The sequence below is a fragment of the Condylostylus longicornis genome, unplaced genomic scaffold (genome assembly GCF_029603195.1).
Source record: "Condylostylus longicornis isolate FDR11 unplaced genomic scaffold, ASM2960319v2 ptg000014l, whole genome shotgun sequence".
Lineage (NCBI taxonomy): Eukaryota > Metazoa > Arthropoda > Insecta > Diptera > Dolichopodidae > Condylostylus > Condylostylus longicornis.
Window position 1 is genome coordinate 2,930,622 of NW_026577983.1, and position 14,884 is coordinate 2,945,505.

The following is a 14,884-nucleotide window of genomic DNA, read 5'->3' on the forward strand; positions in this document are numbered from 1 at the left end:
CTGTTGTACATAACCCATTTGTAATGAGAAGGCAAACACACGTTTATAAATTTTGGTTAACTCACTGGTTAAAGAAAATAAATTACGACCCATTTAAAATCTCATGCAACAACCTCCTATGGTCGAAGATGAGAAGAAAAAACTAGGCTCAATAAAGTGACCCAAAAAACTGTTGAAATAGAAACTATTATACAAATAGAAAAATTTCCTCTATTTTCAAATTTAAATCGATACTTCTACATACTTATGTAAGTATATGTAATTACTTTATGTATATTCTTATTAAAAAAAAAATTGAACTTAAAAAGTAAAAGTAAAATTATTCCGCAAAAAAATTGGAATATATTGAATTTGCATTTAAATTATTCAACGTTATTCAACAATTATTGTTCCTAATGTCATATACATAATAATTAAGTATGTAAGCAAACATATCTATGCGAGACCTCCAAAGCTCAAAGCTAAAATTATTTTACGAAATTCTCCGAAGTAACAAAATTTATAAAAACAATGTGATCCAAATGAAATATTTTTGTTCAATTAAATTAGGTAATATTGAATTAGTTAAGGTAACTTTGATTTTTTTTTTGTAAATAAACTAATTTTTTTAAAAAATTGCAAGCGTCTAGTATTCAAAAAATATGTAGAATCAGAAGAGTTAAAAATATTATATAATTTCCTTCACGTAATAATTTCCGACCACCCTTGTCTTTTCCATACAAATTTGAAAATTATTTTTGAATTAATCTTTACGCTTGCGTTAGCCGCCTTATGAATGTCTTTCTTATAAACATTCTACATATTAAACAGTTATACAATTTTTCATTTATATACATTCAAACTAAAATAAACTATTCAATCCAATATATTCAAATCCATTCACAATTAAATTTTGTTTCAAAGAAAAATATCATTTTCAAATAAATCGAAAATTATTACTTAACAAGATCTAAATTATTACTACATATGTATATATTTTTACTTATAAATGTACATCCTTTAATTTCCATTATTTCGAATGAAATTAAAATCTATATTGATTATTGAAAATACTATATAGATATCCTTTTTTTTTGGTAATAAACAAATTGCAGATCAATGTCTTTTAATGTCAGTATTAATGCACAGAAGATTTTAATTTTAATTTAAAAAATATTAAATTACTTTATGTGCGCCTATATACAAGTATACTATTTAAAATCTTATATATTTTAAAAATATTGAACTAAATTTAGAATATTGAACTTAAAAATAATAAATAGAAAATTTTAATTTAAGTAAGTAATGAAATTGATTTTGATGCATTTATATTTACATACATATATTTGCATATAATATAAATAAAATATTTGTATGTTCATATTAGATTTATGCAGGTATAATTATCAAATTATCTGTAATTAAATTTCCTAAGGATATATTGTAAAAATAATGAATAACATTTTATATTACATTTGAGTAAATTTTTATATTATATATGTATGTACAGATCCATTAAATGTTATGTATATAGAATGTATACATAATATATAATATTGTATTTTTGATTTGTATATAATGTTTATGTAGATATTAAATTAGAAATGAGATTTTCAATAATTTATATTTATTTAATTACTTGTAGATATTCCAGAAACAATTGTACGATTGGGTACATCACTTGATCCAAATGCAATTAGAGAAGGAACAGATGTCTATTTTGATTGTTTAATCACAGCACATCCTAGTGTTTATAAAGTTGAATGGCGACATAATGTAAGAACCTAAAATTATAAAAAAATTTCTTTTTCTTTATTTACTTTTTTTATTTTATTTCAAAAAATAAATTACAATTTATTCATAATAATATACAAACACAAATATTATAAATATCATACACATATTATTTATATAGTTGACATAAAATATTTTAAAAAATAATTTATTTAATCACATATATAAAATTCTTGATAAGATTAAATTTTTGAAGTATGAAATTACAAGTATTCTATTGAGATTTTATTTTAAAATAAACACATATACATTCATATCTAGGTATTTATATAGATACATAATCCTTTCAAATAAAAAACAGCCTACATTTTTCTCAAATTTTTTTTTATTTTATTTATTTTTTATATTAATTAATAATATAGCAAATATTTTCGAATAACTATACAGAATATAAATTAATATTTAAGTTTATTAAGTAAATATAAACAAGTAGTACGGATGAAAAAATTGTAGAATTAAAAATTTATACTTAAATATTATTTCTCAATACATGTGCATATATAACATTATATATTTATTATGTATATATGAGAATATTTGTGTATATGTTTGCCTAATATTATGTACACATGCACGATTACATAATATATTTATGTACATAACTAAATGATTGTGTGTTCAAAAAATGCTAGTTCATGCAGAAGTCTATACTATATGTACATTTAGTATGTACATACTAACGTATATATTTTATGTACAAATAATAAAAGAAAATTTTTGATATCTAGAATTTCATTTTTATTTGTTCAATATTTTCGTTTTACGAAAATTTTTAGTTACATGTGTATGTAAACATATTGTGATTGGAATTTTAATTAAATAGGTATATTTTGTGTACCACAAATAACAATAAAGAAAATTTCATATAAAATGGTTGAATGGTATAATTTTTTTTTTTTTTTTTGTTAAGTTTTAATAATTTATATTGAAAATAACCAACATAAGATGATTTTGAATCCTTGGAATATTGAATTTTGAATACCTACTTTGTTTATACAAAAACCTATTGTGCGTCTTTATTCTAAAAAAATTCCATATTTTGAAAATGTTCATATTCATACATTAGGTATTAGAGCACTTCTATATTAGTTTTTTGTTAAAGTAAAGGTATTTAAAGGTTTTACTTTCACTACTAGCTAAGTATATTAATCGAATTGTATTTATTTGTTACAACCAACAGAGAAATAGGTATACCGCAGTTACTTTAACCGGTCATGTAAAATATTAACATATTTCATGTAAGGTAATAATATTTTGAACACCATCCTAAACTATAATAGAATCTAATTAAAATTATTATGTTTTTAAAACATATTCTTTAAAAAAATAAATTTAGTTGTTAATTACCATTTTAGATTGTAGATTGCAAAAAAGGGGTAACAGTGTGTTAATTAGCATTTCCGATATCCTTAAATTTATCTATTTCATTAATTTCATCAAAATTAGAACTAATTTAAGTAATTGATTAAATTTTTGAACTTTAAATTCGGCAAATCCTTAATTTAAAGAAAAATTTCGTATATTTAATTCTGATTATGATTACCTACAATATGTATTACAGGTAATCATGTAAGATTACAGGTTTATTAATATTTAATATCACATAATATATTATAATTATTTATAAAGTTGAAATTGTAATTAAATAAATATCTCATTTTTTACTCTTAACTTAATAAGTTGCAATTAATTTTCCTCTTCTTTGCAATCACTTCATTATTAATAATTTTGTTACACGATAATTGTTTTGTGTATTGCGTTTTTCGGAAGTATGATAATAACACTTCAGACAAAAATACGAAAATTTTTAATATAAAATAAAAAAAATTTTTTCAATTAAATTTTAACTTAAGGATAATTGATTTTCAATTTAAATTACTTTTGTAAAGAGTTCATGGAATGGGCTATATTTTCCTTGTTTCTTAATTAAAATATTTACCTATAAGCAATTAAGTTTTTAAAATAAGAAATTCTTTTTCTTCTGAATTCTGCTATCTCTTTTAAAAATTTTAAATGTTAATTAATTATAAGTTCTCCGGTATTTTATTGCGTCAACGATTGTGATTCATTACCAGTCGAATCAAGACGAAAAGATTAAGTTATAATGAGTACAAAATATAAAATTTTGTATTAATCTTGTAAAATTTTTTACAAAAACAGTGCATTATCCAAAATTAATATTTTCATTAAATGCTTATGAACTAGCAAATAAGTTAAATAAATTTTAATCTTAACTAATTATTTAAATTTTAATTAAAAGCTAAAATTTAATTTTAAAATTAGGATTAAAAAAAATAGGATAACAAAATATTATTTTTAATTTCTTTCTTTGGAAACTTAAAAAACAACATTTTTCGGAATACTCTTATTTCCCATAAATGTCTGGTAATCTTTAATCTTATTTTGAAATTTTATCTGTACAAATACTTCTGAAGGTTACCAAGTTTTAAATATAAATAAATCCACTCATTTTTCTCATGTCTGCTTTTGTTACGTATTTACACTATGTTCACAATAACTTTTCATAAATTTACTTTTAATTTTTATAATTTTTCATTATATTGTTCTCTATGTATTTTGTTTCATTAATATAAAAAATTGTACATAGCACAATAGTAAAACTAAATTTATATACAATTATTATATATAATGTAAAAACAACATTCGCCATACCTATTATGAATGTACAACAATAAAATAACATTTATATTAAATTTTACACCGTACCTCTTAAGAATTATCCTCAATTTTAATCCTTTTACTTTATTTTGTTTTTGTTCTTTTTCTCTCTTTTTTACATTTTCATGTTTATTTACTACAAAATTACTTCAACTTGGCTTCGTGTTCGCTTTTTGCTATTTGGTTCTGATATGCGGATATGGTTGTATAATCAAACATTAACTCATATTTCTACATTGCTGTTGGGCGACGATGTAAACAATAATACACTAAAATATAATGGTCTGGAATATATAAAACAAATTCAATGTTGTTTTCGTACACACTTCTTATAAACTTATTTTACTTTATATACTTATTTATTTTACTGTGATGTCCTTATGTATCATACTTTTGGATTTAAAACGGAAACAATAAAATATTAAAATTATAAAAATGGAAAAATGGTAAAACAATAACGAAATTGAACAAAAAACAAAAAAATAAATTTATATAGGGACGTCCGCTTCCACATAACATTTCACAAGGTGTAATTATAAGTAATCACTCTTTGGTGTTGCAAGGTGTATCAAGAGCCACAGCTGGTAATTATTCATGTGTGGGTCATAATGCTGAAGGTGATGGCATAAGTCCACCATTTAAGTTAAATATTTTATGTAAGTATATTTTTTTTCATACAAATATTTTTTTACATTTTTAGTGTACGACATAAAGTATGACATATATATATGCAATTTAAGTTAAAAGTTTCTTATATAATATTAGGCTATGTGTTTATGATTTTATTGTATTATATTTAGAACTTTTAGCAAAAGGTGTTGAATGGCAATAAAATGAAAGTAAATTAACAAAATAAAATTGGAGATCCTTATAACCACTTAAGATTTTCTGCTATTTTAATTATGTGTTTAGAATATAATTAATAAAAAGTGTTTAATTTTTAATTATTTATTCATTTGATTGTCGTAAATTGTTGAATTTGAAATTACTGCCGGCACAACAAGTAAAATAGAACTGGATCATAATACAAGTCTGGCTCCCACTGGGCTAAAACTGAATTTCAAAATCAAAATAAATGAAAATTTACATTTTATTGAGAACAGTTTCCTTGCCTTCCTCTAATAATTGGAGAAACTCATTTCTGTTGGAATCTGGTCATGTAGAATTTGGTTTTTTATCTGTATCAAATCACAAAGTCTTGATTAGAGCAATTGATTACCTAAAAAGTAATACGATTTACTTTAATCAATCGGGTAATAGAAAATAAAAAATAAAACAAATTTGAAAATTCGCAACAAAAACTATTTAAACTAAGTCTCTTAAATGATTTTCTAAAAAGTTTTTAGAATTAATGCTCATCAGCTTGCATTTATCGTTTAAAATATTCTCGAAACTATCAGAAACCAATGTGAATATTAAAAATTTAATTTGCTTTAATATTTTTAACAAAACAAATTTTTTCTAAAAATTTTAACTAAATTTTTTTTTCTAAAACTACTTTATAAATATAATTAATTTGACACGAATTGTTGCAAATGCAATTAATTATATTTTATTAGCAATTATGAGAGAATTAATTTGTGGTTTTTGAAATTTTCAACCAATTACATATTTTATTTTATTTATTTTTTATTACATATTATGTAGGTTAATAATATTACGTATACGTATATACACATACATACAATATTCTAATAATAACTTCCTATTACGATTTTTACATGACTGCAAATTTAAAAGTTATATTTTTATAAAATTTTATTGGTTTATATATAATATTTTTAATAATTTCTTGTAAATTTTTACAATAATTAAAATTGCCGATCAATATGAAACTGTGGTATTAAACAAATCACTTCATAAAGAGATGCAGGCAAATCTATACCAATATAATATAATTTAATGTAGGTATTTAAATACGAATTTTAAATAATAACCAACGGAATATGGAACGAAATTCTGGGAACCCAATAGTACCATGTATAGTATAATGGTAATGCAATACAATATTAATTTTCTCATTTTTTATATAAACATACCAATATAATATGGTATTTTATGATTCTCTGAATACAAATCAAATCAAATTTTAATCAATGTAAAAAAGTACTTGATTGCTAACAATAAATAAAAAATATTTTTTTAAAAGTCCATCAACATTTTAAGATTTCTATGTGTGTCGCTGATTATTATTTTACGTGACACAATGTACTAAATAATTATTAGGCAAATTAATAACTTATGTGACTCTTAACAATAGAAATCTGAATATATATATTTTTTAAAATATCTAATTATTGAAAAGTTCCAAATGATATTGTGGTAGCATTTAAAAATTTATTTATAATTTCATACTTTTACGTAATTCATAAACAAAGCTACAAAGTCCCTATTAAAATTAATTGAACCAAAAATTTTAAATGTATTTTGTTATAAAAAGCACTTAATATTCCCAAATTGGTTACATTTTGAGTAAATGGAGCCAATTTTTAAATGATATCCAATATGGGGAAACATTTTTCTTATTTTTTTTTTTTCAAAAATAATTTTCCACAAAAATTAATTTTATTAATTTTTAAAATATAATAAATTTATATCGAATTTTTTTTTTTGCAAAATATCCAAATTATATTACAACTAATATAATACAAAAATATATGTATGAATTATAATACATGTACGTATTTAACGTGTATCGTATAACAACCATGGTCGTCAAATAAAACACTAACCACAAATATGATTTTTTTTAAATTAAAATATTTAATATTATGCTTACATGTGTATTGACATAAACGTGTATATGTATGTACATAAGTATGCAAAATATGCTATCATGAAAAATCTTATGTAATATAAAATTTTTGAAAAAGGCCTCGAATTTATCTTTTTAAGATTATTTTTGTTTTTGACACATAATTACATATATTCATTTATTATAAAATTATTCATGAACATTTATTCTGGTACATTTATTCTGCTAATCTTTTTACAAAAAATTTTTTAAAAGATGACCCATACTGATGAGAACAAAAATCTACTGAAACATAAATTCGATATAATCTTATAATCACTAAGAAAATCGAACAGAAGCTGAAAAAACAATTAATGGCTAATTTAACGAGATTTTCTACAAATATCTATGTATGTATTATGAATGCATCAATTTCCAATTCAATTCCAGGCATTATGCTTTTGTTTTTTTTGAAAAACTTACAAATATGTATGCAGGGCTATTATTCGATTACTCAGTTCTATAATATTAAAATTACTTTCTCAGATACAAAATATTTGAATTGAATAATTGACATTTGAGGGACATAAAATGTTTTATTTCTTCAAAAATTTCCTTTTTAAAAAAATTTTTCAAATAAAACAAAAAACGAATCCGATTTATAAATTATTTTTCAAATATTCATGTATGTATGTAGATATTTTTGAACTAAATCAAGTTTTCCTTTTTTTTACGGAAAAATTTATTGTCATTTTTTTGTTTAATTAGGCAAATTAAATTTATTCGAATAATTTTTAAATATTGGATTTTCAATATGTAAAAGATTTAAAATAAAAAAGCTATGATATAAACACAAACATACAAATGTAAGAATTTTAGAATTTGAAAAATGTGTTCATTAATATTGCCCGAAAAATTTAAATTTGTAAAATTTATTGAAGATATTTGCCATTCAATACATTATAGGTAATTTTGTAATTATTCTTTATCAATTTTAAATTTAAATTTTCTTTTGCAATCTTTAACAACATATGATTTTTATTAGATGCACCAACTTGTATGCCAAATCAACCTCGAATTTATGGTGTAGCTAAACAAGAAGATGCTAAAATTAAATGTATTGTTGATGCCAATCCACCAGATGTTGAATTCAAATGGACATTCAATAATTCAGCTGAAAGCATAGATGTAGCAACAAGTCATATAAGTAGATCAGGTATAATAATGTTTAAATTTCAGTTTATTTTCTAAAGTCTGAACATTTTAAAAAATTGTCCTTTTGCATGCATGTATGTAAAAATTTGTTCGGAATTAGTTTTATATTTAAAACAACATAATTTAGCTTTCTAAATTATTATTTTCAAAATCATAATTTTTATTTAAAATGTCGACATCAAATACTATAAAGTGAGTATAACACGTAGGAACATACGCGGAATTAAATCCATACATAGAACTTACCAAAAAATATTTGTATACGTATACATCTTCTTATTGCTATTGCTGTTTGAATAAGTGTTACAAAACAAACCTGTAGTATTTTCACAGTTTTATCCAATTGAGATTAAATATAAAATATTTCAAAGTTTCCAAGAAAAATTCTGGGTGGTCTTTTAAAATAATGAGTTCCATCTGATAAATTTCTACTCCATTTTCTTTTAAATAAATTTTGAACACTTGAATTACTATTCTAATTTAATTTTTTAATTCTTTTAAAAAAAAATTTAATAATTGGTTTTGAATATAATTTTAAAAATAATTTAAATATAGGCACTTCATCAACTGTCACATATACACCGGTAACAGAATTGGATTATGGCACCTTATTGTGTATAGCTTCAAATAAAATTGGTCGACAGAAAGTTCCATGCGTATTTCATATTATAGCAGCTGGTAAGTATTTAAAAATAATTAATATTTACTAGTAACAAGTATTGTTCTGCAATAATCATTCTGCTGAATGTATAGCTAAATACGAATATTCTGAGTATGTTAATGGTTTTTTTTAACCCTTATACAAATACAACATAATTAAAAAATGTAAGGACTTTGATTGATTTTTTTATAAAAAAGTTAATAATTTTTATGTGAGAACGTAACAAAGCTTAAAATATTGTGCCTAATGTTATGCAATATTTTATGTAGTTGAGATTAATTTGAAATTTTCAATTATTTCAGTTTATATTTTTAAGTAAATATTATATAAATTGCAGTCATTTTCAATTAAGACTGTTGTTAATTGAGTATTAAAATTTTACAAATAAAACTGTCAATAAAATTGATCAAACTGTACATAAATTTATAATATATAAATTCTGAATCAATTTCAATTTATGTGAAATGCTTTTTTAATATTTAACAAGAATTATACATTAACTTAATTAAAAATATTTTAAGTTCATTGAAATAATAATAAAAAAAAATTAACAACAATAAATTACGAGTTTATATAGTTACATATACAGTCGAACCCATACATAATGAACTCGCATAAAAGCAAACTCAATTGTTAGATAATCAAAATTAGTTTTTCGATATTTTCTACCTTTTTATTCGTAATTAACAACTTTATAGGCATATCGGAAACAAGCAAAAGTTTCTTATACAAACGCAAATAAACTTAATTTTGATTTGTTAATTTCATCGAAATTGTTAATATCAATTCAATTCTGATAAGTTTCAGCTGACTACTAAGTTCGTTTATAAGAATAAAGCCGATATAAGCAACGAAAATCGTAATTTTCAATGTGCTTATAACCTGGTCCGACTGTACTTAATACTCATACTTATATACATACCTATGTAATTATCCTGTAGTGTACCTGCAGTTATTTACATAAAATTAAACTTTTTTTTTAAATATTTATTGATGAAATCTCTGGTTTTTATTATGTAAAAAATGTAATTATGTATACGAGCATATTATTATTACGGGAGAATAAACAAACGTAAAAATGTATTTTATTTCTGTTATACAAAATGTTATAATTAATTTTATTAATTTTTTAATAAAACCAAATATTAAAATTTTAATTATTTTATAATAATTTTATATATATTTTTATTATTTTGATTTTGTATATTCCATTGTACAAACAGGTCGGCCTGATCAGGTACATAATTGTACATTAACCAACATATCAATGACATCATTAACTATTAAATGTACTGATGGATTTAATGGTGGTTTACCACAATCTTTTATGCTAGAAGTTAAAGATTTACAATCACATGTAAGTTTAATTTATATATAAATTATCCGATCATAAAATTTATAAATTGAATTTGTCTAAAACAGTGATTTTTATTTTCATTTACTGGAATTTGATAGTAGTAAAATAATTTTTTTAAACAATAGTCTTTAGTTGTTGTGGTGTGAGATAGTTTGGTCCACACCTCACATGGATTTTCCATCACATGGCTCGACCGCCTAGACCAATTTTCATCATTGGATGTTCAATGATGAACTTCATCAAGCCCTCCATCAAGCATTTTTCAGTTTTCGCATATTCTCAAGATATGTGCCGCTATTATCGACATCAAATGTCGACAAAGCCTAAATGAGTCTAACTTATCTAAAAAATCAGTTTGAAATACATTTATGTAAATTTAAATGCAATTTGATCATTGCAGTGAAATGACATGACGAAAAAATAAATTTGCTTACAATGGAAAATAAAACACCGCTTCTTCTGGTAGCTGCCATACAACTTCAAAAGTTATTTGGCTATATCTCAGAAACTATAAAAGCTATGATTTTGAAATTTCACGCAAGAAAATATACTAGTAGGGCTAATGTGTTTGATAAAAGTTGCTGAAATTGCTGAACTCCTTGTACTAGCTGCCATACAACTTAAAAAGTTATTTGGTCATTTCTTTGGAAATATTTAAATCAGAAATTAATATGGTACAATGGCAACTTGAAGTCATAGTCTGTACCATAGTCACCTATGATTTATTTATTCGCACGTAGGATAAGAATTTCGTACGGGTATCACAGAGTCGACATGGTCAACTCTATTTTTTCTTGTTTTATATAAATTTTGTTTTAAAATTACTCGTACATTGAAAATGTCAAATTAGCCTTCGTTGAAAGCAGCAACTTGACTCAAATGCATATAGTTTTGCTTTTTATTTTTATCAAAATTTTTATTCATGTACATGAAAAAATTCTCATTCAATAAAATTTACATAAAATAATATTTACATAAATTTTTTCAATAACATGTGCATATATTACAAGAAATTTATTTACATTAAAAATAAATATTTTTATACATTACGTCATACATGAAATATTGTACGTACAAACTTTAATTTCCATTCCATTATATTTTCATTTCATCTTTTTTTTACAGGAAATAAAGGCAAATGTTACATCGCCTATACCAAGATTTACAGTATCAACTCTTTCACCTGGAGGTCACTATATTTTATCAATATATGCATTTAATTCGAAAGGTAGATCTGATCCAGCAAATATAAATGCAGATATGCTTAAGATGCCTGAAAAACAGCTGACATCTGAAAAAGGTAAAAATATTTATAAAGGCATTTAATTTATTTTTCCTTTTATATTCTGTCTTTTAATACTCTATTCTTGATCTTAAATTTACTGGCTTTTATTAAAATTTAATATACATGCATGTATGTGTATAAAAATACACAATACTAATATTATGTTGCTAAAATAATATTGAATATTTCATTATTATTGAGTTAACTGTAAAGGATATAAGAAATTAACTTGGAAAGATTTAAATAGAAATCATACACCACAATATATATAAAATTAAAAATTATACAACTATATAGTCTTAGTATAAAAAATAATATATGTATGAGTGTTGTATATTGCATATAGGTTAGCATACTGCACAATATAATTGTTGTGGTTAAAACTTTAGGATAGTAAAAATCATAAACTTATAGATAATGTTATAACAATCATTTTGCAGGGATGAAACGATATTCGTTCTATGAATTGAGATGAACTATAATTTCCCAATCATTGGGAAGCCAAGTGATAACAAAATAATTCTTTTTGTTTATCAGTCATATATTAGTATGCAGAAAATATTTTTCTTTTTCTTAAAATTTTCTTTTAAACCCTATTGATGTAATACTGCTATATTTAAAAGGATAACATATCTCCCAAGTGAGAAATTACAATTAAACTTTGGAGAAAGTAAAACATAAAAAATATAAAATTAATTATTCATCATCACATATAATTTCACGAAATTAATTTATAAGAAATTGAAAATTTTGAATTTTAATTTTTTAATTTTGTTCCTTAACAAAGAATTTTTTGTGACAGCACAAACTTCAGCTCAATATTGTTCTAAGATAATATAATGTTGATGGCCTTTTATATGCATTTGAAAATTAATATTTGAAAAACCTAACATTTATTATCCAAGTTTAAAATATTTTATAATAAAATTTAATTCAATTAAAAATAGATTCTTGGTATTGCTTTCTGGGAACTAGATGTACATACTTAATTATTAAAAGATGTATATTTCATTTTCAAATATCCATATATTAAATGAAGAACCTCTACCTCCATTATGTCAAATAAAATGTGAAAAAATGCCCTTATTTAATAAGTTAATGTCAATTCTAATTATTATTGATTATTGTTTGCATGATGGCATCACTGATTATATAATTATAAGGATGAATATAATATATCCAATTGCAATGATTCCTAAAAACCATATTTTATTTAATTGAGCCAGAAATAAAACCACATTTCATTATTCATATACTTGGTAGACATTATTCTACTGAAGATTATAGTTACAAAAAAATATTTCAAATAATTCTATGTGTATATATTTTAAAATATCCAAGTAAATAGCAAGAATATATTATATATATATATTTTTGAAAATATATTATAATATGGGATACAGTTTATATCAATAATCTTATTGACCATATAAAATTGGTTTCATTTGCAAATTAATATTACAAGGTTTTTCTATTACATTCAAATTAATGTTAGAAAGATAAGAAAACAAATAATTGGAGTATTTTCTTCTTTATTTGTTGAAACAGTTATAAGTATATACATATTAGTATTAATACATCTATTGAGTCATTGTTGCACAATCAATACTTACGTCACATTGAAATCTTATACAAAATGATTCTCTATTCAGCAGAGCAGTTGATTTTAAAATATGCTCTCATATAAATAAAATTAAGAAGAGTTTATAATTCGAAAACAATTTTAAAAAAATTTATGATTAAAACTCAAATTTAATCCTTAATGTGATTTTAAGTCAAATCCAATATACATCTCAGATATCAATATGCGAAAAAATTGTAATATCTTTAACAAACAAACTTTTAGCAGGAACTTCAGCTCGATATTGTTCTAAGATAATATAATGCATTTGAAAATTAATTTCAAACAAATCTTCACCCACTTTCTTAGTCTTATCAAGTGAAATTTAATTTCTGAAGCCTAAACGAAATAAATATTATTAATAAATTCACTTAATTAACTTAGATCAAGTTCAAAAAATGATTTTTAGTTTTTAAAAAAAAAAACTCGCTGGTTAGTGCTATCTTTAATTTCCTAAGGCAGCTCTTTGTTAGCAATATTGAGTGGCACATCTATTAAATCTCACGCGAAGCAATGTGATTCTTACTTTTGTTGCATTTCTTGCGTGAGAGTGTACTTCATTATTAATACTAAGTCGAATTATACTATTTTAGAATTTTAATTTAATAAAATTTATTTTTTGTTATTACAAAATATTTTAAATTTAGAATAATTATATGTAAATAAGAGTGTCTTAAATTTATCTTTTTCAGAAAAACCTCAACAAGCTTTTTTATTATCGCCCGTACTATCCTTAACAATAGGTTTAACATTAGCTGTAATGGTTGCTGGTTTTGCTGTGATTTTAGCTCTACGCATTCCATGTAAAAATTCAAGACGTAGTCGAAAAGAATTATCAACAGACAATACATCAAGGGATGGATCACCGGGACCAAGTGATAAAAGTACTGGTAGCAAAGAAATCGATGGTAATGAAAGTGATGAAAAAAATCCTGATATTATACCGGAAACAATAGATTCAGATGATCAGGTAACATTAAAATTTACATCAATTTTTTTATAATACGTTAAAATATTCAAAAATATTTGCATAGTTTCACACCAATTTCCAAAAAAAATGAAAAATTACTTATTAGAATTAGCAATGTTATATGTAAATATTGTAAAAAACTAACTATCGTTATTCCTAATAATCCTTAAAATATTACTTTAAGGATATAAAATTCAATTTTTTTAAAATATTATTTGCTCATCCCTAAAGATACGCCTAAAGATATGCAATATTAAATTGTAAAACAAAAATTTATTTAAATTATTTAATTTTGATTTTCAAACGTTCTTAAAATAATATTTTTTGTATAGATAATTGTTGTTGTTTTTAAAACAAATGTACAAAATAAAGAATTAATTTACTTAGTCGGAAAATAGAAAATCAAATAACCTAAAATGCTCTTTTAATTAATATCCGTACAAATTTTATTAAAGTTAACTTTAATCTAAATTTTTCCTTGGTACTGTAATTTCCTTTCAATAAAGACAAACATATTTACATTTGTATATTGGGATCATATAACATTGAATTGCTTTAAAACGTTCTGGTGCTAATTTACTCATTTCCC

General features: G+C 22.7%; 1 protein-coding gene across 1 annotated transcript in view; it reads left to right on the forward strand.

The window, feature by feature from the left end:
• The window catches only part of LOC129605797 (hemicentin-1), a 148,888-nt gene that overhangs the window by 115,410 nt on the left and 18,594 nt on the right, over window positions 1-14,884 (forward strand). Inside the window, exons 8-14 of the mRNA XM_055515747.1 lie at window positions 1,625-1,755; window positions 4,949-5,108; window positions 8,232-8,402; window positions 8,957-9,079; window positions 10,286-10,419; window positions 11,545-11,719; window positions 14,018-14,295. Of these exons, the coding sequence (XP_055371722.1) occupies window positions 1,625-1,755; window positions 4,949-5,108; window positions 8,232-8,402; window positions 8,957-9,079; window positions 10,286-10,419; window positions 11,545-11,719; window positions 14,018-14,295 (1,172 nt within the window). The remainder of the gene's footprint in view (window positions 1-1,624; window positions 1,756-4,948; window positions 5,109-8,231; window positions 8,403-8,956; window positions 9,080-10,285; window positions 10,420-11,544; window positions 11,720-14,017; window positions 14,296-14,884) is intronic.